Below are 25,920 nucleotides of genomic sequence, written 5' to 3'. Positions count from 1 at the left end.
CTGTTTAATTTGTATTGTATTGCACCGACTACGCCAAAAATAATTCCTTGTATGTCCAAAAACGTACTTGGCAATAAAGCTTTTCTGATTCTGATTCTGATGAAAAATGAAAAGGAATAATACATATGTGAACAATAATCGTGTCAGACAAAAACTAATTAAAGATTATTTCAGACCTTCTGACATTTTTAATTCAAAATTATTTGTATTCGAAAACATTGGTGTATTCTAAGATTCAATAATAAAATAGAAATGTCTAAATTGCTGTTTTTTTTAACATGTTTCTTAATGAAACCTTTGTAATAAACTTGACCATTTGAAATAATTATAGAAAAATCAACTTTAAGTTTATTGCAAGAATACACATAATTAAAAAAACAAATCAAGAGCATTTAATTCAGATAAAAACATGGGAAAGCCTTAATGTATAGAGATAAACAAATATTACTTTAAATTAAACAGATGAATTACAATCAGAGAATAAAACCTGTTTTGTTTAAATTTGTGTTGACAGTCCAAGTACACTAAACCAGTTTGTCAGAGCAAACAAACCAGCCCATTGGACCAGAAACATACTTTTAATCTTTCTAAGTCAAATCAACCTTTTTATATTTTAATTATTGAAACCAGCTGGTTTCATAGTGTAGGCTACATCCTCTCCATTGCTGCGTTATTTAAACTGATCAAACTGTTCCAGAGGAGAAGGAAATAAAAATGGTTCTGCTGGTTGTGAACAAAGGATGGGTAGGTTTTTAAGAGTCTGTTTTAAAGCACCTGAGCAGTTTTATTATCATTGTGGGCACATGTACAGAAATAACTATCTGTTTAACAGTGAGAGTGTTTCTCTGACAGGAGGAGACTCTTTAGATTCAACTGAGCTCAAAAACACTGAGGAACCAGAGAACCACAATCTAAACCCAGGATACAGAGGTTCAGTGAATGTGGTGTTGAAGGTGTGGAGGTGGATCAGTGAGTCAGAGGAGACTCTGTAGAAGGACAGAATGCCAGCAGGACAGTCCACATACACTGCTACTCTGTTGGAGATGGAGGAGGAGGAGGAGGAAGATATGGGTTCTTTTATGTTATTGTGCCAGACTGAGTATCCATGACAGTCAGAGCATCTCAGACTCCAGGACTGATTATTTCCTCCAAACATACAGTCTTCACTTCCTCCTCTTCTCCTGATTCTTCTGTAACTCACTGATAGATAAACAACTCCTCTCCACTCGACCTCCCAGTAACAGCGACCAGTCAGACCAGTTCTACATAGAAGCTGAGGATGCCTGTAATCAAATCTGTCTGGATGATCAGGATATGACTGAAGTTCCTCCACATGTGTCACCTTCCTGTTGTCTTCAGACAGTTGGAGGTTTCTGTTCACTGTGTTTGTGTCGATTGTGAGCTGACAGGAATCTGATGGAGAGAACAAACACAATCCAGCTGCAGTTATTGATCATTTATTGACACTTTGATGATGACTCCTGAATGAGTGATGGACAGTTTGAAGATGGTTGAATGTGAGCTGCTTTGTTGTCATGAATCAAATGAAAAACACACTTACACTTCCTCAGACCTGGTGTCAACCATCGGACTCCAGCAGGCTCCACCCTGAAAGGAGGAGGAGGGTCAGACCATCAGTCTCTTCCAGCAGCAAACATGGACATTACACTTGAAGCAGATAGACACATGGGCTGTAATGAGTGCTGATGAAAACATGCCAACTGCAGTGAATGTAGTAAGGACAGTTGGTGCTGCTGTAGCACAACTCATTTCTCCAGAGAGGAGAAAGGAATCCCTCAGTAACAAACTAAAGAAGAAATATAGTGAAGATTAAAAGCACATCAGGACACTAACTATATTTTGATTACCCTGTCCAAAATGCAGACAAAAAAGATGACGTCACTGTTGACAGATTCTAAGCAATTCCTAACCATGTAATTTTATTTTTCACCAATCAGATTCACATCCTGATTAGATGCCCAAACCAATTCCACTGACTCCTTTCAGTGCAGACGAGCAGTGGCAAAATCTGGGATCTTTCTTTTATTAAAGATCAATTTCTCATGACCACAGGTGAATTAGAATTTGGACAGACCTGTAAAATGAAGAGCCACAGAAATTACACATTTTTATGTCGGTAGATTTTCTCATTGATAATTTTTACACATAAATCTCTACCATCCTTACCAGAGTGATTATATGTGAAGGCCTGCATAATCAAGGCAGAGTCAGAGCTGAACTAGGTAGGTCAAAACTGGCTAATCAAGGGTAGCTGCCGTCAAATTTATTGGAGCAAGACAGCAGGGACAGTGTGGTTGTTTTTGATGCTGTTCTGCTACTCTGTTGTTTCTTAACTATTAACTTGCTTTTGTAGGATAATCCCCATATTTGTATGTATATGAATGTGTGTTTTGTATGTCTTTGTGTACAGGTCTCTTGAAAAAGAGATTTCAATCTCAATGAGACATTTTTCACCAGGATAAGCAAAGGATCAATACATGAAGTGTGGAGTTTTGTGTACCCAACAAAGAAAATGTATCCTTCAAAGATGTACGTTTTCATTAGATTAGAGACTGATGAATGAGACTGATACAATTTTTAACATATGAATACATAAGTAGTCACTTTGTCTTTATACTGTTGTGTAGTTCGGTTTCTTGCATTAAGAGCTGTCCTGTGATTTGAGTTTTTTGTTTGTAGTTTCCTGTTTTATTCAGTTTGATCCTTCCTGTTCTGTGCTTTCCTTACTTCCTGTTTTTCTGCTCAGCTTCTTTATCTCCTGTTGGTTCTGTGCTTTGAGTCTTACTCTTGTTGATTTATGTTCGGCTGGTATACTGTTGTCTAGCTTTGGTTTCTGTTCTGACATTCATCCCATTTGATTCCATCTGCTCTCTTGTCTTCCCACTCAGCTGTTTCAACCCTGTTTAGTTATTCTCCACCTGTCTCTAGATCTGCTGATACTTCCTCATCAGTAAATATTTCCCTTTAGTTATTTATGTAAGTGTTGGTTCATTCAGCTCTGCAAAGCCCTCTGCTGCAGCACTGTGGGCTTCCTCACACCACTAGTCACTGCTGAACCAGCGCGAGTGCAGAGGCAGGAATAAAAGAGGACCGCGCCTTGACCTCTCCACTCCAGAAACCTCTTCTTTGTTCCTGTGTTATGCATATCTGTCTGTTTTTGTTAAATTTTGCCATGACTGCAGGTAGAGTTGCAAAAGGATTGTTGGAGACCCCATAGCTTTCTAACACCAGAATACTCCCCACCCAAGCCTAAAGCAAAATTGGTTTCTAATATACTAAAAGGTCTCTTAAAAAAATTTCGATCTACGTTCCTACCCTCATCTATGGTCATGAGCTTTGAGTCATGACCGAAAGAACGAGATCACAAATACAAGCGGCCGAAATGAGTTTCCTCCGCAGGGTGTCTGAGCTCTTCCTTAGAGATAGGGTGAGAAGCTCGGTCATCCGGGAGGGACTCAGAGTAGAGCCGCTGCTTCTCCACGTTGAGAGGAGCCAGATGAGGTGGTAAAGCAAAGTGGGTGGGGGACACTGTAAGTTAACCCTTATTAACCCCTTCAAAGAGGATCTTTATGCACAAATGCACAATTGCTTTAAACAAGATAAAACAAATAACATATCAGGAGTGATAGACTGGGAGTCCATCTAGGATGTACCTGGCCTTTAGCTCAGTGACCACTGGAGACAGTCAACAGAGTAAGCAGGTATACACCATGGATGGACATTATGAGTGGTTTCATTGTTTTTCCAAACTCTAGTTTTATTTTGCTTTTTTGTAATTTTATTATTTTGTGTCATCATGGCTTTTTCATTTGCTCTTTATCTGCAGTAACAAACTGAGCTCACGGTTTGTTTCTTACATGATTTTAAAAAATAACAATAATTTAGATGGATAAGGATTGTTTCTCTTCCCATCCAAACAGCCCAGTAACAGGATAAAGCTTCTTCCCTCCATCTCACCCTATGTGTATGCATTTTATTACTAGCTTAGAGCTTTTCTGTTTAGCTTTGATTATTCTCCCCCTCTATAAAGCCACTTCTACTATTACAACTTTACTTTTCTATAACATCAATAGAACTCATAGAAATGTCCCACTCATTGTCACGACATGCTTCTTTCAAGGGACACGGGATTTGGCTATATTCAAGAATTGTTCTACAAGTTTTTTGTTATCTCATATAAAACATAGATGCCATGATCATACCAGATTTCTGGTTTAGTCAGGGTGTTTACTAAAGAGTGTTTATTTGGTGTATATTTCTATTGTCTCTTTCCCAAACCAATCACCTCATAAACCTGGAAACTCCCTCTGAGCTTCCTCGAGATGTTCATAAATCGCTAATCAAGCAGGGATATCCTTCACACATTTGAGCTCTATGAATGTTTCATTTTAATATTACTATACACTGAAATAGTAAATGTTTTTGCCAGACATAAAAAGCTTCTACATATATAAAATATATATTTTAAGAGGAAGAGATCTATCTAAACAGATTTTTTTAATGCGCTGTTAATGTTCCTGGAAGTGTTTTCAATGGAATTCTCCGTTATAATGTTGCTGTGTATCAAGAGTTTTTGTTGTGAAGAAAGATGATATGAATGTGTGATTGTTCACATAACAGTTGCATCCAGCATGAAGAAAAAAACAATCTGAGCTGAGTAAAGAACATATAAAATAATTTCTCACTCTTCCTCAGGTTCCTCCATACCTGAGAGCTTCCAGTCTCCATTGTGGATCCTTCAGTCCAGCCGACAGCAGCTTCACTCCTGAGTCTCCTGGATGATTGTAGCTCAGGTCCAACTCTTTCAGATGGGATGGGTTAGAGCTCAGAGCTGAGGCCAGAGAAGCACAGCCTTCCTCTGAGATCAGACAGCCAGACAAGCTGCAGATAAGTGAACACAAATGATATACTCAGGAGAACATTATGGATTTCTTCATTTCTTGTAGTGAAGGAAACACCAGTTAATGCGGCAGTCAGTGATAGAAAACACTGAAAGACCTGGGATTTAAAAAAATAAAGGGTTAAAATCAATACATAAATTAAACATGTTTTTGTAGACAATCAGCATGGGCGTGAATGTTTATTATTGTGGGTATTATGATATACACTAACTGGAAATGGCAATATACTGTAACTGGACAGAAATAACTATACAACACTTCTGCACTGATTTCTAATAATAAAATATAGTTTTCCAAGTCCCGACATCACTTAACTGAAGCCTTGTAGACCAAGTATAAAGTCCTGATTGCAACATATGCAGCACTTAACCATATTGTGTATTTTGCCACAAGATTGTGATTCTTACACTAGTGAACAGTCAGTGCATTGCTTTTCTAAAAGAAACGAACCTCAGACAGAGAGAAGAGCAGATCCAAAGGTTGCAGGCCTTCCTAAAAGAACTCTTGCTCCACCCGGCTACTACCAACTCAGTTGCAAGAATGCTGACAAGGAACAGTGAGTTCATCACTATTAAAATCTCTGCATTGATGAACTGTCCATTTAAAAAATGATTGCAGTATTCAAAACACTTTATAGTCTTAACCCACTAAATTGATCAGCTTTGCCTGTTTTGTTCAGCCACTCCAGGCCCTTCTAGTCCTCTTGAAAGCATCTGCTGTTGGTTCCTAGAGTGAGATCTAAAACATATGGTGAGGAGTCTTGTGCTAACTACAGCCCATAGTTGCTTATCCTCTATAAGTGATTGAGTTTCTCTCACTTGTAATCCTGCATTGTTTTATAGTCAGTATAATAAAGTGATTTTATAAGTTAAATTGATCTTTTTATTGTGTTTCTCTAGCAGTTCAATGCCTGTCTGTCCATTATTTTACACTTGACTAAATGAAAAGTGCTATAAATAGTGTTTGATTGTTCTGACTGACAGTTTGTTTGTTTGATTGATTGATTGAAGGTTGATGACATAGTTCACTAAGGGCTTAAAGGCTTACAGCAAAGGTTTGGACAACAATTCTTAAAGGTATGCTTGGTACAAAACCATAACTGGGCTTCACTAAAATAAACCTTTACTCACAATGAAACATGGTGGATAAAAGTTCTACACACTAGTCAAAACCCAGTGTTTAAATTAAATCTAAAGATGAAGATGAGTTTAATTTGTTTAGAGTGTAACCACCATGAGTTTCCAATATTTAAATTTTCAATAATATATTTTCTTAGCTTCCAGGTTTTGAGATTAAAAATAAGCTGAAGAAATAAATTTCTTCACTCCTACAGGTACAAAAATGTATTAATCATAGATTAAATTATAATTTAAAAAAGCCTTCACCAAACTGTCTAATCCTTTCACACTGTATTAAACATAAAAACACAGTAAACATCAAGGAAAAGTGGGAAAAGAGGCCAGAATTTGAATTTCTGGGAGAGAAATGGAGAAAATCAATATGTTTTTAGACACCTAAACCTGTTCTTTTGACAAGAGGTAACACTGCAGAAAGAAGATCATGTGATATTTTAAAAGGAGTTTAAAATAGTTCAAAACAACACCACCAACAACTGAAGACTGCTAGCAAGGTATTATGTAAATGTTTTAAATGGAAAAGTTAACCTATCTTATGTGGACTCAAAATGGACACATTTTACAGAAAATGGAAACAAATGAATATGGTTCATAACCCCAACAAGGTCCCACTTTATATGATATTCTAAAGTTTTACTTCCCCAACAAGGTTTATGTATAAAGTATTGTCACATTTAGTTCAATTTTAAATAGTTTAAGGTTGATTGTGATGTATTTTAAATATTTAACATTTTATTTTTGGGCTGGACCTGCTCCTGGTTCATGTATGGAGCACTGGAGGAAAAAGCAACCAGAACAACCTCTTAATTCTCTATCAATTAGGGAAGTCCTTGAAATAAGTCAGTGTCCTGAGTGACTGATTATATTCAGTCCTACACTTGTACATGTTGAGTTCAAGAGAAAACAGGATGGGTAGAAACAAATTGATGCAGATGAGAATGTTGGAGTTATGCTGGCAAGAATGCTGTTAACTTTAAGACATGTTTGTGTTTGTTTTGTACTTCTAATATCAAAAGCTAAATAAGAAAAAAATAAACGTAAAAACAACAAAATAGGAAAGGATGGGACAGGACAGACAGACAGACAGACAGACAGATCCTCAGCTGAGGCCCTTGGTAAGCAAAAGATGCCTCACCATGTGTTTTGGTTCCTAGTTTCAGTATTAACAGAAGATCTGCTAAGACAAACTGAGGGTCATGTAGACAAAAGCAAATCTGATATAAACAGTTGGCTAAGACCATTGAGAGTAAAAGCACCTTCAAGTATATTGTAGAATGGACAAGTAACCAATGTGGAGACTTTGAAACTGTGATTGCTTTCTGGTCCTGTTCAGCAGTCTTGCGGCTGGAATTTGAAGTATCTGTGATGGATCTTTAGTTCTACAAGGAAGACTGGAAAGCAGAGCATTACAATAATCTATAGGTATACAAGAGGATTTTGACCTGAGCTGAAGTGTTGGCAGTGTTTGAAGTCTCTCTCTCTGAATGTCTGTGCCAACAACTTAAACATTTATTTTGTCCTGGAAATTTTTTTGACATTCATGTCTTAATATCTAAAATATGATAAAAAAAATGTGTCATCTGGAGACAATGTCATGTATTAGACTCCACAGTAGTGTTAAGAAATGCACAGAAACTGACCCTGAAAATCCTTCATGTACAGATGTAAACACTTCACTATTCGGACCCAGACTCCTAAAAATACCTTCATGTTACATTAGAATTAACTAAATCATATTTTATTTACACAGACGGTCCTTGAGATTTTCCAAAATGATATAGTTAGAAAGTTGTTATGATATAATTGTTATACAATAATTGCAAGTAAATAGGTGTGCAAATTAATAATTTTTAGGAGAAAGATCAATTAAATAAAGATAAATCAATAAAAAAATAAATGGGATCATTCAATGGGGTCATGTCTAATTGGATAGTTAATAGATAATAGAAAACTATGCATTCACATCTGGGATTTACCTGAGAGTTTCTAGTTTGCAGTTTGGACTCTCCAGTCCAGTAGATAGAAGCTTCACTCCTGAATCCTGCAGGTTGTTGTTACTCATGTCCAGTTCTCTGAGACTGGAGGACTGGGAGCTGAGAACTGAGGACATAACTCCACAGCTTCTCTCTGAAAGGTTACAGCCACTAAGTCTGGAGGGTGAATGAAATAATAACAAAACGACAACAAATAAATAAAGAAGATTAGTTAACTTCTAATGCATATTATCATATATTCACATAAATGATACTGGTACGGCAAATTTTTTCTTTCTTTCTTTCTTTCTTTCTTTCTTTCTTTCTTATGCAGTTGTGCATTTGTTGCTGTTTGTAGTGTACTGGTCTCCACTACACAAACTTTAACAGCATTACTGTAAAGTTAAACAAAATAAGCAGGCTCCTTTCCAATAATCTTCAAATGCATTTAAAATATTTTTTTAACTCTCTGTCCCCTTACAGAGCTTTGTCGGAGGCTTTAACCACTGGTAGCAGCCTCAGAAGAACCTCCTCTGAAGCAGAGTATTTCTTCAGGTCAAACACATCCAGATCTTCTCCTGATGAGAGTAAGATGAAGATCAGAGCTGACCACTGAGCAGGAGACAGTTTATCTGTGGAGAGACTTCCTGAACTCAGAGACTTTTGGATCTCCTCCACTAGAGAACAATCCTTCAGTTCATTCAGACAGTGGAACAGATTTATGTTTTTCTCTGCAGACACATTCTCACTGATCTTCTCCTTGATGTACTGAACTGTTTTTTGATCAGTCTGGGAGCTACTTCTTGTCTGTTTCAGCAGACCTTTTAGGAGTATCTGATTGGTCTGCAATGAAAGTCCCAGGAGGAAGCGGAGGAACAAATCCAGGTGTCCATTTGGACTCTGTAAGGCCTTGTTAACAGCTCTCTGATGAAGATTTTTCTTTTTAGATTTCTTTTGAACAAATGAAGATATCTTGAAAGTTTTCTGTTTTTCACCAATCAGATTCACACCAGAGTTGATGAAGGCCAGATAAACATGAAGAGCAGCCAGAAACTCCTGAACACTGAGATGGACAAAGCAGAACACCTTGTCCTGGTACAGCCCTCTCTCCTCTCTAAAGATCTGTGTGAACACTCCTGAGTAAACTGAGGCTGCTCTGATATCGATGCCACACTCTATCAGGTCTGATTCATAGAAGATCAGGTTTCCTTTCTGAAGCTGATCAAAAGCCAGTTTTCCCAGAGACTCAATAATCTTCCTGCTATCTGGACTCCAGAGTGGATCTGTTTCAGCTCCTCCATCATACTTGACCTTCTTCATTTTGGTCTGAACCACCAGGAAGTGGATGTACATCTCAGTCAGGGTCTTGGGCAGCTTTCCTGCCTCTCTGGTCTTCAACACATCCTCCAGAACCGTTGCAGTGATCCAGCAGAAGACTGGGATGTGGCACATGATGTGGAGGCTTCGTGATGTCTTCATGTGGGAGATGATCCTGCTGGCCTTCTTCTTATCGCTGAATCTTTTCCTGAAGTACTCCTTCTTCTGTGGGTCAGTGAACCCTCTGACCTCTGTCACCATGCCAACACACTCAGGAGGAATCTGATTGGCTGCTGCAGGTCGTGTGGTTATCCAGAGGAGAGCAGAGGGAAGCAGTTTCCCCCTGATGAGGTTGGTCAGCAGAACATCCACTGAGGTGGACTCTGTAATAGTCAGGATCTCCTTGTTGTGGAAGTCCAGAGGAAGTCGACTCTCATCCAGACCATCAAAGATGAACAGAACCTGGAAGTGTTCAAAACTGCAGATTTCTTTAGTTTCAGTAAAGAAGTGATGAACAAGGTCCACCAAGCTGAACTTTTTATCTTTCAGCACATTCAGCTCTCTGAAGGTGAATGGAAATATGAACTGGATGTTCTGGTGGGCTTCGCCTTCAGACCAGTCCAGAGTGAACTTCTGGGTTAAGACTGTTTTCCCAATGCCAGCCACTCCCTTTGTCATCACTGTTCTGATTGGTTGATCTCTTCCAGGTGGGACTTTAAAGATGTCTTCTTGTCTGATGGTTGTTTCTGGTCTGTGTGGTTTCCTGGATGCTGTTTCAATCTGTCTGACCTCATGTTCATCATTGACCTCTCCAGTCCCTCCCTCTGTGATGTAGAGCTCTGTGTAGATCTGGTTCAGAAGGGTTGGACTTCCTGCTTTAGCAATCCCCTCAAACACACACTGGAACCTCTTCTTCAGACCAGATTTAAGTTCATGTTGACAAATTGCAGCAAGATGTTCTAAATTAACACAAAAAATTAAAATCAAGAAGGAAACAAAATGATCTTTTGAAGATTATCTAAATAAATATGATTCAATCTCTTCATGAAAGATAAATGTGTGATTTATCCATCAGGTTTAATATTTGTAGAAATCCTCTTACTGCTCTGCAGACGGTCAGCCAGCTCCTCCTGCTTCATCCTCCTCAGGAAGTTCAATGTGATCTTCAACAATAACTCTCTGCTGCCCCTCCTCTGCTCATCATCTTCACCTTCCAATACCTCCTCATCATCTCTTTGACTCTCTGAGCATTCTGGGTCATCTGGACTTAGAACCTTTTGGATCTTTTTCAGCTCCTTCTTCACAAAAGTAACAATGTTGTCCTCCAGCAGCTGGAGCAGAATAATACATGAAGGACACATCAGACTGAGAGCCAAAACTGTAGCCAAACACCGGAACCATGTTGGATGGAGTTAAATTCCAATAGTATATATACATTGTCATAATTTTTTTAAATGACTGTATACATTACAGATGAAAAAGTAGTTGTTGTATATATACAGACCATAAATATGGAGTCCAGCTGTGGTTGATGCTGCTGGGCAGATGGACCACTGGGAACCTCTGAGCTCTGCTTGTCAACTCTGTGGAGGATTCAGAGACAAACACAGTCTTTGTCTCCCAGAAATATCTCTTCAATGTTTGTCAGCTTTCAGATTTAACATCTTGTCCGGCTGTCCTATGGTTCTACAGAAAACCTACTTTCTGTGACGCACTACAAGAAACAGTCTGCCTGTCTCCAACCCCGGAGGGAAGGGGACCACCTCCTGGGTTCGGTTGCCCCCTCGGGGCACCTGGGCCTGGGAGTATAGAGTATGTATGGGGAGTTTGAATGAGTGTACGATGTCCACTGTTGTTTATCTTTATGTTGGGTGCATGGGTGTGAATATTTTTATGTGTACGCATGAGGGTGGGAATGTGTGATTGTGACTGTGTGTGCCTGTTTTTTGTGTCAGATTAGGTCTTGGACTTTCCCCTTTCTTGGATCAGTCTATTTCCTCCCCACCACACTACCTGCCGGTGGTGGGTGTCTCTGCCTACTGGTGTACTTGTTGTTCTTGGTGTCCGGGGGTGGGTGCTTTGGTGTGTGCCGGCTCACTCCTGGTGGGTACTTGCTGGGGCCTGGACCCCTGGGCTCTGTCGGGCCTCTGCTTGGGGAGTGATATGTCCCAGGTTCTTGGGTAGGTCCATGGCTGGATTTGCTCTGGCATAGATGGCTGTCAGCAGGGCCTGTGGGCTCGTCGCTGCAGCTCCCTGGGACTTCTGCACTGTGGCTGCTGGGTGGTTTCCCTGGGACTCTCCCCTGCTCTTCTCTGGGGGGTTTGCGGTAGCCCTGGAGATGGTTCTCCTGGGGTTCCTGTGCTCTGGGGGCCTTTATGTCATTGGCTCAGATCTCCTCCATATCTGTCCCAGGTTCAGGGGGGCAGGTCTGTGGCTCCTCACACTCGCTATTGCATATTCTTATGGAGAAACTTTGTATACACAAGCATGCTCACACTCAGACCCACAGGTGTTTAGATTCAGGTGTTAACAGATACACAAATTTCTATATTGAGCCACATTTACCACCAATTACTAATTAATCTTGCATTTATAAGTACCGTGCACTTTCCGTAAAAAATCTCTTATTATGTATGTTTCTGCAGGTGTAGAAGCAGGCAGGGTGTTATCTTATTATCTCTTCATTCTTTATTCTCTCCTCCATTCTTTTCTGCTTATATCCCTTTTTCCTTTTTTGCCCCACCGCTCTCTCTTTTGTGCTTCTTATTTTTTCTTTTTCGTTTCTGTCTCCATAACAATTGAAATAATCGCAAAGCAGTTTCTAATAAAGTTTTTTTTTATAAATCTCACGCAGACCATTAAAGCATTAGGTGTAATGCTCCATTTGTGAAAGTAAATCTGTTGGGCTTTTTCTTGGCACTCAGACTATTTTGAGCACTACTCTGCCGGACAGGACATGGTTAAAAAAAGAAAAAAAAAGAAAATTTACATATGTTCACTGTTTTATGGTGAGACACAAGTTATTCAGTTTTACCTTTTATATGTATTAGTAGAAGGCAGTATGGTATGAGGGGTCAAAATAACAAACATTAACTTGATTAACACACTTACCTGTAGTGATGTTACTCCTAACACCGAGGCTTCAAAGCATGCTTCAAACTCGACAGGGTAGTTATGGTGAAGCAGTGGGCCGGAGCTTGCTTCATGTGATGTCACCGATGACGTGTGAACCACTTCACTGCTTCATTCAGACCGAGTCAGCTGACTGCTTCGAGTTGACTGGCGGAGTTTCAAACATTTGGCGCGATTCAGTGTATTTAAGATGGCTCAAGCCCCGGTTCACATCCCCATTCTACATGTATTATACGTTACGAACAGCTCTTATTTTTGTATATTTGGAGTTTTGGTGGATTATTCTGTAATGGAGCAACCATCTAGGAAGCGTTCCCAAGAGTGGGAATATTTCGATTTGGTGCCACCTAATAAGGTAATGTACATTCAAACTGTTTATTAGAAAGCCTATAGCCTATACTATGCAGTAGTGTTACAGTCATGGGATCATGTTATGCAAGAGGTGCGGTAACGGGTTTGCTTTGCCGCAGCTGCTGACGTATAATAATAATACATCATCAATGCTGAGGCATTATAGAGCCAAACACGAGAACACTCAGCCTCGTGCCACCAATCAAGGTCAGTATAACATACAGGGGTTGGACAATGAAACTGAAACACCTGGCTTTAGACCACAATCATTTATTAGTATGGTGTAGATGTTTGAACCACTGGATGCACACGGTCCTCAAGAATGGTTCGGTAGTCCTTGGCAGTGATGCGCCCATCTAGCACAAGTATTGGGCCAAGGGAATGCTATGATATGGTAGCCCAAACCATCACTGATCCACCCCCATGCTTCACTCTGGGCATGCAACAGTCTGGGTGGTACGCTTCTTTGGGGCTTCTCCACACCGTAACTCTCCCGGATGTGGGGAAAACAGTAAAGGTGGACTCATCAGAGAACAATACATGTTTCACATTGTCCACAGCCCAAGATTTGCACTCCTTGCACCATTGAAACCGACGTTTGGCATTGGCATGAGTGACCAAAGGTTTGGCTATAGCAGCCCGGCCGTGTATATTGACCCTGTGGAGCTCCCGACGGACAGTTCTGGTGGAAACAGGAGAGTTGAGGGGCACATTTAATTCTGCCATGATTTGGGCAGCCGTGGTTTTATGTTTTTTGGATACAATCCGGGTTAGCACCCGAACATCCCTTTCAGACAGCTTCCTCTTGCGTCCACAGTTAATCCTGTTGGATGTGGTTCGTCCTTCTTGGTGGTATGCTGACATTACCCTAGATACCGTGGCTCTTGATACATCACAAAGACTTGCTGTCTTGGTCACAGATGCGCCAGCAAGACGTGCACCAACAATTTGTCCTCTTTTGAACTCTGGAAGGTCACCCATAATGTTGTGTGCATTTCAATATTTTGAGCAAAACTGTGCTCTTACCCTGCTAATTGAACCTTCACACTGTGCTCTTACTGGTGCAATCAATGATGAAGACTGGCTACCAGGCTGGTCCAATTTAGCCATGAAACCTCCCACACTAAAATGACAGGTGTTTCAGTTTCATTGTCCAACCCCTGTAGATCTACATGGAGAATTAGAAAGAATGACAGTTAAATGTTTGTAAGTTAAATTGAAGTTACTTTTCTTTATTATTTTCTTTATGTATGTGTTTAGTTATTTATTTAGAATGGGACAGTGGAATTTCATAAAACATATGACAATTCAAGTTAAAGAAGCCAGAATTAGCCTAATGGCTATTTGTCATCTGTAATCCCCTACAGTTCACATTGTTTTTAAATTATTATTTTTTTATGAGTTAATTACTCAGAATCTTTAATGGGTTACTAAAAACACATATGTACAACACACATATATAAGTGGTATTATTTACACAAGAGGTGCATCACATTTGCTGGGCTTCATTTGGTACAACAATTGCTACTGCAAGTAGATGTCACCCAAAAGAATTCAATGAAGCTTCAGGTAGTGAACCACTTTATGACACAATGGTTCAAAATGACTCTATGCTTCAAAAAGCCTCATTTTGACATCACTACTTACCTGTTTTCATTCACTGCCTTGATTTTAGCGGCTCTACTTTTACCACTTCAGTTTTATCATTTACCGCGTTAACAATGTAATCTTCCAGTAGATCGGAATACAGCAGCAGCCCCGGCGCGTTTTTGTAGTCCGTGACCCCCAATTTCCCATCATGCATTGCAGGTCGAAGCGGATTGGTCGAGCTCAGGCAACAATGGTGGATGACAGTGGCAAAAGTTGTGAATCAAAAATGTAAATAATACGCTTTCTGTGACTCCAAATAAACTTCTAAGATGTTTTTAGGCGAGAATGTAGGTTTGTGGAATTCAAATATCTACTGGGTTTATTAAGATTCTCTAAATAAAAAAACAAAATGGTTCGCCGTTTCTCAGTGCCAGCTCGCTTCGGCAGCCGTCAGCCGACCAAGCACTTTTCCCACCCTCTTCCGGAGAAGGCGTGTGATTCCCGACTCATCGTATTGAACCTTCCACTGGGTGTAACTACTGGACGGAAGGGTGGAACCCAAATTTGTCTTTTTCCTTGTTTCCATGGAAATAAACCTTTGAAAAGATATACTCTTTGTATATTGGACACTTTTTAATAACAGGCTACTGCCTAAACTATGGGAAGAAACTTGTGCCATCAGAAACTGAATTTGAATTTCTGAGACTGAATCTGTATTTGTGTAATTTGAAATTAAATGCATTGGTTTGAAGATGAATTTCACTGAACTAAAACTGAACATAATGGTTTAAAACTGAATTTGTTTGCTTTGAAAATTGCTTTGCCTTGTATTGAAAATTCAGTTTGATTATTTTCACTTTCAGGTCTGAAATTCAATTTCAGTTCCAAAATTCAGGTTTTTGTGTCACACATCCGGGTCCTTGAAGCCACAGATTAATAAAACACAGATTTAGTGATTCACGTATGTCATTCACTATTGCTGTGTCCAAATTTAGGACTGCATCCTTTGAAGGACGCATTTGTAGGCCGATATCGTCCTGGAAGAGGTGACGAATGCTGTCCAATCCCCAAGGTACCAACAAATACGTCCTTTTTATCCCCAGATTTGAAGGATGGGTCCGTTGTGTCCTCCGTCGCCCACCCTATCCCATGATTCATTGCAGGCCGAAGTAGATTGTTCAAATGGAAGTAGCAAAGGCCGGAGGAGAGAGGAAAAGTTGTGAATAAAATTATATTGCGCATTCTGTGAAACAACTGAACTTTTACGATGTTTTTAGACCAGAATGTAGTTGTGTAAATCTAAAATATCTAATCAGTTTATCAAAATATCGCTTAATTACACAAATGTGTCGATGCGTTCGTCCGCTGCCCCAGCAGCCGCTCGCCTCGCCAGCTGTCAGCTGACCGGGTGGTTGAGGTGCGCTAAACCCCGAGAGAACAGCTGACTCCCGGCACATTGTTTTCAAACGCCCGCTGGGTTTCCCCAATGGGTGGAAGTTAAACAGATATAATTCAGTCAGATGAAATCTAATATTAATGTTTGATTTATTTATTATAATAATAATTATTATAATGCTCTGCAAATAAACTGATTTAAACTTTGTTCCTACAGTTAATATGTTAGTGTTTAGGTTGTTGAAAGCTTTACAAATAAAACAAATGGTATTTGTCATCAATGTATTTTATCTAGTGTTAGATTTTTATATCCACGAACACAAAAAATATTTTCAACATTTTAAAGGCCTGAATATTTAACAAGGTCATAAAACAATAAGATTTTAAAACAAAACAGCATTATAAGCCATCAGCAATATGCAAAAGGGTAAATAAGAACCATGTAGTTATTTAACCTTTAACCTTCAGGCTCCATTTGTTCGGCTTCACAGCTCTGGCTTCACGCTAACACGGTTACTAGGCAACAGAAGTTACGCTGAGGTAAGGGCAAGAGAAACGCAGACCAATGTAACACCGGTGGCACACTATGCTAATCTGGCATGTTCAGCTAATAGCTACAGGTAGCATAAGTGTTGCTGTTTGACCATAATTTGTTTACATGACATGTTTCTTATAGACGCTCATTTGACTTGGTGATGGACATCCGCTAAGCTCATGTAGCTGCACTGCTGCAGCTCAACATGCCGTAAAGGACGTTTAACCTGAAACGTAAATCGATGAATCTGTGTTTGATTAATCTGTGGCTATCCTCAAGGACCCGGATGTTCGACACAAAAAACTGAATTTTGGAACCGAAATTGAATTTCAAACCTGAAAGTGAAAGTAGTCAAACTGAATTTTTAATACAACGAAATACATTTTAAAAGCAAATGAATTTAGTTTCAAACCATTATATTCAGTTTCAGTTTAGTGAAATTCATTTTCAAACCAATGCATTTAATTTCAAATTACACAAATACAATTTCAGTCAGAGCAATTCAAATTCAGTTTCTGATGGCACAAGTTTCTTCCCATACTAAACCACAAACCCATGGTGTGCATCAGTGATTATTTGAGTTAAGTCCTTAGTTTAGTTGATTGGTTTCCTTTGACAAATATTCACCATATATAGCCTGAAAATAATTCTACAGCTTCCCACTCATATTGGCAATTTTTGAGAGCGCTGTATGCTCTCAATGATTCCAGCAAATCATTTATTGTCCCATTCCTATACAAGAGCGAGCAATATCACTGCCTACTATTGAATATGCTTGGAAATGGCTATGGACTACAAGTACTTGCTGTGGCGCTGGGGCTGCTGCCATATTCCGTATTATTCATTGTGAACGCAATGAATAATAAAACTAAAGTTTTAAAAGTTGAGGCACTAAAATCAAGGCAGTAAATTAAAACAGGCAGTTAAATTTGCAAACCTTAATATTTAGAACATTAATATTTACCATGTTATCATTTTAATGACCACAGATTCTAATTTTCAAAGAGGCAATGTTAATTACATGTTGGTTTTTATGGCACCCAATTTTACCTTGTTCAGTATTTCACACTGTTATGATTTGGGATTGTTTGGTTTTTGGTTTCTGGTTTTTTCTTATGTTTTTTACAGTTAAGGTTTTGACTCGTTCTTTTGTTTATTACTATTCTTCTTCTTAGATTTTGAATCATGCTTCTGTTATTTTTCTGGTCATGTTTTAGTCTTTTTCATGTTTTGTCAAGTCTGGTTTTGTTTGTATATTAGAGTCTCTGTTTTTGCCGCAGCCACGTTTTGTTCTGTTGGTCAATTATGTTTATTAGGTTCACCTGCTCAAAGTAAAATCTGTCTCCTTGCTCCACCTGGTTTTCACTCCATATATACACACCTGTTAAGTTAGTCGTCACGGAAACATTCTCAAACCAAGTCTTGTTTTTTTGATCATGCAATGCCTGTCTTGCCTGTCTGTTTGTTTTGTTCCTGCTGAGTGTGAGTTTTTGTTATTAAACCTTTTTTTTCACTTACCATCATGCTGCCCCCTCGTCTACATTCTGGGGTCCTATATCTCACAAACCTTAACACACACCTTCAATTCCTTTCAAGTTAATTTTTGTTCCCATGACCCCTCATAGTATGGACATTCTCTGACCTGTGGTAAACAGATAATACAGAGAAACACCAGAGATTTCGGCCAGAAATGAAACCCATAATTAGTCCTGAGAAATTTTAAGCCCATTGACATTCATGAGGTAACCAGCTGAAGGTTTTCCTCCTTAATGTTTTTTTGCCCTGTTTGTTTTTGCTTTACACAAAAAATAATACATCTTCAAAGTTGTAGGCATGTTCTGTAAATGAAGTGGTGCAAACTCTCAAACAATCCATTTAATTCCAGGTTGTGAGGCAACAAAGCATGAAAAATGCCGAGGAGGTAAATACTTTTGCAAGGTGCAGTACATGCTGATGAAAGATGTTTATATAGTAGCAACTTCTTTTATTCAAGCAGTGGAGCTTTAGAGAAAGATTTCAGTCTTAGCAGCAGTCGCTGCATGAACTAAATCTGGTTCTTATCTAAAAGAAGTCTGAATTTATGACTTTTACAAGCTCTCTTAAGACAAGTTATTCTTCTGTTGTAACTCTAGATGGAAAAGGTATAGAAGTTTTCACTTCATATAAATCATTAGGGATAATCTGGTTTAAAAAAAGAAAACTCACATCTTAACTCGGTTTTTCAAAATTTCTTCTTTTTGGATTCTGACAAAAACGTGTAAATATAATTTTTCTTGGTGTTGGCCCATGGTGATATTATTTATATGCATGGCTCTACCTCTCTATTGAAAAGACTAGACTAGCATATCATGCCGTTATTTACATTGTGTATCAACTTGTTAACATTTAGTCATATACTAGTATTTATGAAAGCAGGTCCAATTCAAATAAATGGTTAAATGCTCCCTGAGTGACAGAATTTGGTAAATTAGTTTTTTCCTTTTTTGCATCACATAATTGAAATCAGATCCAAAATCACACAAGTCTTGAGACATACCGGACAAAGTGTTTTAATTAGCCTTTTACTGGTAATGAAATGCATTTTTTAGTGTAGTTTTAAATAGTTAACATCTGCCTCTTTCATTTTGCAATAACTTTTCAAATTGCTCTTTTTTGTATTTTCATTTTTTATTATCTTTTTACTTCAAAGTGTTTTAGCTTACAATCATGCCACCATCTTAATGAGGACTTCCTGGAAGAAGAAATGACTTATCTGGTTAAATTAAGGCTTAATACGTTTTACCGTTTTTGTAGTTACATTTTATTGCTTTCTGTTGTATTAAATTAGTTTTCTCCCCTATATATTTTTTACTGCTAATTATTAATTTGTGGGCTCCATTAGGGTTTAATGATGGTGACTAATCAACCGGGCCCAAAAGCAACCAGATCAGAGCTGTTCAACATAATGTAGCAGCCTCCAGGACGCCTCCAACAACATCCATTCTTCCCACTTTACTGCTATGGTTCTGGAGAACATCCAACACACATCGTTTCACATATGAACATAGAAATGTGGAAAAAGAACTGAGCTCACGTTGAACACATGATGGAATAAAAACATTTCAGACTGACTCGGTTTACAGAGTTACAGCAGTTAGATACAGCTCACCTCTCTGAGGATGGAGATCCAGTCAATTTAAATTTAAGAGGAAGATCTTTGGACAAGTCACTCTTAAAGGACAAAGAGCTTGGTTCAGGTTCAGGTTTGAGTCTCTGATGGATCCTGAAAGAAAAACTCTGAAATTTGACTTGAATCCTCTAAACCTTTTCCAAACAATGCTTATAAAACAACAATCTAAATTAACAACAAGACGTCAGATAAAAGCTTAGTGATTGTTTGCATTTGAAAAAAAAAAAAAAACGAATCAAAACTGCACGGGGCTGCACGGTGGCGCAGTTGGAAGCACTATTGCCTTGCAGCAAGAAGGTCCTGGGTTCAACTCCCAGCTGGGGTTCTTTCTGCATGGAGTTTGCATGTTCTCCCCGTGCATGCGTGGGTTCTCACCGGGTACTCTGGCTTCCTCCCACAGTCCAAAAACATGACTGTAAATTGGTCTCTCTAAATTGCCACTGTATGTCTCTGTGTTGCCCTCAGATGGATTGGTGACCTGTCCAGGGTGTACTGGACAGGTCACCCATAGACTGCTGGAGATAGGCATCTGCTCCCCTGTGACCCACTTTGGAATAAGCAGTATAGAAGATGAATAAATGAACAGAATCAAAACTGATTTACCACTATCCATCATAGAGGTTTTAGTATAAACACCTGATCAATAGTGGCCATAGATTTCCTCATAACTCCAGGAAATATGTTTCTTGATACTTATCTCTAATCTTCTAAATAGAGCATGTTTATCACAACTAACCAAATATGTGTATTTAAATTATTCCCTGGCCATATTAACATTGGCTATCACAGAGATAGTATTCATAATACTGTTATAAACATAGTGTTAAAAGGCTTGTTTATTAAGGTGTTTAAAACGTCTCTTATGAGTAAAACTAGATTTACATTTCAGGATCTTGTAGGAACAAACCACATGACAATGCTCACTGACATTACAGAACAGTCTACCAGCAGGTCACATCAAGCAGTGGGCTCTTAGCTCCACCAAAAGGAGAAGGTCAAAGATTTCCTTGAATGTGTCTGCTGATAAAGATAACCAGTCCCAGTTAATATGGAAGCAAATCGTTACCATATTTCAAATGAAAAAGAATGTGTCTGCTTTGTTTTCTTTTTGATTATGGCATAAAATGTGCAGTCGTGAAGAAGAAAATGCAAATGCAAATAGGATGATTGATTACTAATTTTATTTATGGGTCAAATAACGCAGCCGCATTCTTAAAATGAAAAAGCATTTCTGGAAATGCTTTTTCATTTTCAAATTTTACATTTCAAATAGAATTTTGGTATCTATTTGCTGGGGTACATTTTGAAAAATAAATCTCAAATGTCTTTTTCTTTTTCATTTTAATTAAGTGAAAGAATGAGCAGTCTTGAAGAAGAAAATTAAAATGCAAATAGGAATATTGATAACTAATTTAATTTATGAGTCAAACAATGCATCCACATTCTTAAAATGAAAAAGCATTTCTGAAAATGCTTTTTCATTTGAAATATGGTAACGATTTGCTTCCATAAGTTAAGATCTTCCCGTAAAAACAGGTCTGAATTAGACCAGTTGGGAATAACTTCTGTAAGTCAACAGCAGATACTAACAAAACCACCAGGTGTTGAGAAGATCAGAAAATTAATTTCTGTGTCAAAGCGTCTGGCAGCAGTAATAAATGAGCGGATGTGTAACAATAGAATAGAATAGAATAGCATAGAATAGAATAGAATTGAATAACCCTTATTTTTGTCTTTTTTTGAGATCAGAATTAAAGTGACAGTCAAATGGAAAGGACATAGATAAACATAAAGATAGATTATAATAACAGAAATATCAAAAACTATATTTCATGTTTTATGAGATATAGATCACCTCTCTGTAACTGAAGGAGGGGCTGGTTTAAATTTAAGAGGAAGATCCTTGGACAAGTCACTCTTAATGGACACACAGCTGAGATCAAGTTCAGGTTTGAGTCTCTGATGGTTCCTGACAAATAAAACATTCAATTACATTGTTCATTTAAGTGCTCTAAACCTTTAGATGTTCAAAAAGTGCTTGTAAAAAAAAAAAAAAAAAAGTTGAAAGATGTTGTTATAGACGGCTCATCAGTAATGGAAAAGAAGCAGCTGGATCTAATCTAATCTGAATCTGTAGTTTTCTCAAATGTTAACCAGGAAGGCTTATCAAAATTATATTGTGATGTGTTGTCCGTTTCATTTAATGACAAAACTTATATTAAACTTAAGGCTGCTCTAGTAACTACAACCATATCATGGTCCTTACTGTCTGATTAGGTATATATTTAAAAATTGGCATTCTCGCACAAATCATCTCCTGATCTCCCCGTCTATAGTGTGAACGCTGTGTGAAAAGGGCTATGGACAGTTAGAGATGGTGATCTCACCTCTGACCTTTGCTCTGGCTCTCATGTTTCCCACACAGAGTGGTTTTAGAGGGAGGGACTCCCTCATCTCTGTCCTCACACTGATCCATGCTGCTGAATTCACATCCACATCAGCTCACACACACTTTCTAACTTCACCTGCAGAGGAAACACAAATCATTCATCTGAACATCAACTCTGATCATCCTTTACATCATCTGTGCTGGAAAAAGATCAGCTGCTCCTGAATCCTCATTTTCCAGTCGAAGACCTTGAAATAATCATTATCACCTCTCACAGAATCAAGCCCGCTGACGGGGGCAGACTCAGTAAGGTCAGTTTATTTATAAAGCGCTTTTCAGCAACGAGACACTCAAAGCGCTGTACATACAATTACAAAGAAAATAAACACAGATACAGACAGAAAAACAAATCAAATGATAAAATCAAACAACAGAGGTAATTTAAAAAAAAAAATTAAATAAAGAGAATATAATGATGGACAAGAAAATGAAAAGAAAATTGGACTGAAAACGCAACTAATCATGCCTAGATGGCCCAGTCAAAGGCTGCTCTAAACAAATAAGTTTTTCATCTTTATTTAAAGCAACTTAGGGTTTCGGCGCTTTTACAGTTTTCTGGGTGTCTATTCCAGATTAGTGGAGCATTAGAGCTAAAAGCTGCTTCTCCATGTTTAGTTCTGATTCTGGTTCTGCAGAGTAGATTTGAGCCAGAAGACCTGAGAGGTCTGGGTGGTTGATCCACTGACAACAAGTCTGTAATGTATTTTGGTGCTAAGCCATTCAGTGATTTTTAGACTAACATCATCATGGCTTGTTTTCCCCAGTGCACCGGTGGCTAGGGTGAGGGATTTAATCAATAAAATAAATGCTTGCCTACCTGCCAAGAAACTAGACTTCAAAGATTGTTACAAGAACGGTTCAGCACATGTCAGAAAAGTCATTAAAAAGTTGCAAAATAAATATTTAGACAAGTCAACAAGAAAAAAAAAATTACATGCTGGTTTCAAATAAATTAATAACTCATTTAAAAAATATGGAAGTCATTATTTTTATAGATAAAATTGAAATTACTTGTAATTGTTTCATTTCATAGTCATATGCTGCAGCACATCATGAATTTATATGTAATGCTGTAATGAAATTCCTAAAGAGGTTCACAGGGGATGGGTGTTCATAGGGTTGAGACTGGAACTCATTGGTTGGTTGGGACTGCTTCCTCCTGGCATGGCTCTGGTTGGTGGGCTCGTTTGGACCGGGTGGACCGCCAGGGGTCGTCTGGGGCCGGGGTCTGGGCCTGGATTCTTTGGGTTCAGCCAGTGCCCTGTTGCTCCTCTGGGGTATTAATATCTGGACGTGGGAGTATACAGTGTGTATCGGGAGTGCGAGTTAATGTACGGCATACATTCTTGTGTGTCTTTATGTTGGGTGTGTGGGTGTGAGTGTTTGTATGTATACACATCGTGACTGTGTATGCCTGTTCTTCTGTCACGCTGGGTCTCGGGGTGGCCCCTGGAGGACCCCTGCTTGGTGCCCGGGTGTGTGCTGGCATACTCCCGGGTGCTGCTTTGTAGGGTCATATTATTTTTTACTGTTATATATAAACACATTTTAAGTTTAACACTTGGAACTCCTGACTGGCCCGAGGAGCTGCAATCTGCCGAGTTGTCAAGAAAGTGATTGATAGTTGGACCCAGAACCTATGACCCAGCACACCCCCCATATACAATACATTTACACTGTAAACAACAGCTTGTAGCACTGAAGAACATTGCTCATATTTACTAAACTTGACCCCTAATTGAGCCTGTGTGGAGCAGCAGAAATACAACATGAGTTTGACTTAATGGAGGCAAAAAGTGAAACAACTGCAGAAGGATCATAAAAGATCAAAGGTCATAATAATCAGAGTGGATCAGATAAGAAGAGCAGTAAATGGTGGATTTTACTGGACTGTGACCTTTAATCCCAGCAACCTTTAATCCCAAAGTCCAACAAAGATAAGGATCACTCTCTGATGTCAAGACTAGAAACTAGCTGCACACGTGGATGAAACCAGACTAAATAAGGGTTGACCACAGATGGTAGAAGAACTTCAGTCAAACATCTAGAGCCGAAGCAGCCTTATTTAAGATATGATCCATTAGAGTGAACTAACTGGTTCTGATGGTCTGCTGCTGTACACTCATTTTACCTTCAGCAATTCATCACTAATCAACATTCAGTTTTAGATGAGCTGCTTCATTTCTTTGGTTCGGGTCCAAACTTTTGTCATTTAATCAGGATGTTTGATCCAGATGTTTCTAGTGCAGCATCACTGACTCCTGGAAGGACGTCTGGGTTTAAAATAAGCTGCAACATTCAACGAAGACACCCAGAGCTCAGTAATATTACAGTTTTTCTAACAGGGAATTTAAACTCAGCCACAAAGCAGATGATGGTTCTGCATCAATAAATAGCAGCTCCATGGTCCACATGACTGATATAGTTGGAGTCCAAAACATCAAGTAGATCTCTTAGAATCAATAAAAGGGAACTACTTCCTGTTGACACATTCACAGACTCCTCTGTTTCAGCAGCTAAAGATGAAGTAAAATGCTTTGGATGATCAGTTTCTCAGAGTTCTGTTAGAAGGACAACCAGAACATGTATAACTGTAGAACAGATATGAGACGATGTCTGAGCCTCTGCTTCAGAACCGATCTTACTACATTTAGTTGGGTAGTTTAGTCTGGAGCAGAAGGTCTCTCCAGATCCATTTCTCCCTTCCTGTGTCACTAACAGCATTAAAACGCAAACTTAGTTATTCTACAGTTTTTATGCAGAAATCAAACTCATCAGAAGATCCCAGATGGTGACAGAGTTTAATAAGGTGGACATCAAAGCCTTAGATTCTGAAACTGGGACTGGAACCATTAATATTAGCTGGTTCAAAACCAGTTGGAGCCTCCAGGTTTTCCAGGGAAGAAACTGTCACCTTCAAGTTTCCAAATTATTTTCCACGCAGGGTCAGAACCTTGGAGCTACAGACTGATCACTTTCAGGAAGAAATCAGCGCTCAAGTATGATTCAATGAAAAATGAAAAATATGTTGTGTGACTGATTTGTCAACTGGGAATGGTAAAATGGACCTTTGCAACTTTAGCTGAACCACAAAATAATCTTTAGAACACATTTTTATTCAGAGTCCAGAGTTTTTGGTTGGGGGTTAAAATCTGAATTTAATTGAAAATGAAGGGCATTCTTATCTTTAAGCTCCCAGGCATTTTGATTTTAGACGGATCATCCTAAGCCATGAAACTCTGGTCTGGTCTACAGAGTTCTGCTTATCTAAACATCAGCTGTTCATCATGTTGTTTGTTTCCAGGTTCATCAATGATCTAATAATCCTGTAGATTAGGCTTCAAACAGCAGAGAGATGAAACTTTGTGCTGAAATAAGAAGTGAACATGTTCTCCAAACTTCAGAGAACAGAAACAAACAGGAAGGTTCCTCAAGACAAAGTTCTAGTATGAAACAAAGAAAACTTACAGTTTGTTCAAACGGTCCAATGTGTTGAAGAAGAAGATCTGAGCACAACAAACTAAGACACAGATGAGCTCCTTCCTGAAGGGAGGCTGAGCTTCACCTGTGATGGAGGCGGGACAGGTAGGAGGGCGGGGCTTTACCTGTGATGGAGGCGGGATAGGTAGGAGGGCGGGGCAGCAACAGGAGCAACAGTGAAGTTCCTGGAAGCTTCAAGGTTCAAAGTTTCTTTATTATCCTCAAGGAGCAGTTTAGTTTCCAGCTGCCATTTCAACATCAGAACAGAAAACAACACACACACTAAACACCAGTTACATTTACTGGTTTTCCTGTAAAAGAGTGTGGATCTGTGTCTTGAATGATCCAGTAATTTAGCTGCACTTCTTCAGCCTGCAGCTGATTTTGGTGTTTAACAGAAAGTGAACCATGCCAGCACCTCAGACAAAACCTTAGCAGAGATTCCTTCAGATCAGGTCCACATTAAAACAA

At 38.8% G+C, this 25,920-nt stretch overlaps 1 protein-coding gene across 3 annotated transcripts; it reads right to left on the bottom strand.

Annotated features, from left to right (window-relative positions):
- Positions 1 to 325: 325 nt before the first annotated feature.
- Positions 326 to 25,544, bottom strand: LOC124858891 (protein NLRC3-like). 3 transcript variants are annotated; one of them, XM_047351215.1, is made up of 11 exons: positions 25,438 to 25,544; positions 21,908 to 22,045; positions 21,376 to 21,489; positions 19,500 to 19,613; positions 10,853 to 10,931; positions 10,451 to 10,679; positions 8,513 to 10,307; positions 8,035 to 8,208; positions 4,729 to 4,902; positions 1,562 to 1,608; positions 326 to 1,413 (listed from the first exon to the last, which is right to left on the bottom strand). In XM_047351215.1, the coding sequence occupies exons 2-11, from the start codon at positions 21,994 to 21,996 to the stop codon at positions 818 to 820; spliced, it is 3,411 nt and encodes a 1,136-aa protein (XP_047207171.1). In that variant the 5' UTR covers positions 21,997 to 22,045; positions 25,438 to 25,544; the 3' UTR covers positions 326 to 817. The 3 variants fall into 3 exon arrangements, with proteins under 3 accessions (XP_047207171.1, XP_047207172.1, XP_047207173.1); XM_047351217.1 differs by lacking the exon at positions 326 to 1,413 and having other exon boundaries at positions 1,562 to 1,668; XM_047351216.1 differs by lacking the exons at positions 19,500 to 19,613; positions 21,376 to 21,489; positions 21,908 to 22,045; positions 25,438 to 25,544 and adding an exon at positions 12,460 to 13,104.
- Between the last annotated feature and the right edge of the window lie 376 nt (positions 25,545 to 25,920).

The sequence above is a fragment of the Girardinichthys multiradiatus genome, chromosome 22, assembly GCF_021462225.1.
Source record: "Girardinichthys multiradiatus isolate DD_20200921_A chromosome 22, DD_fGirMul_XY1, whole genome shotgun sequence".
Taxonomy (NCBI): Eukaryota; Metazoa; Chordata; class Actinopteri; order Cyprinodontiformes; family Goodeidae; genus Girardinichthys; species Girardinichthys multiradiatus.
The sequence above is the reverse complement of the archived record's forward strand: the minus strand, read 5'-3'. Positions and strand labels throughout refer to the sequence as shown.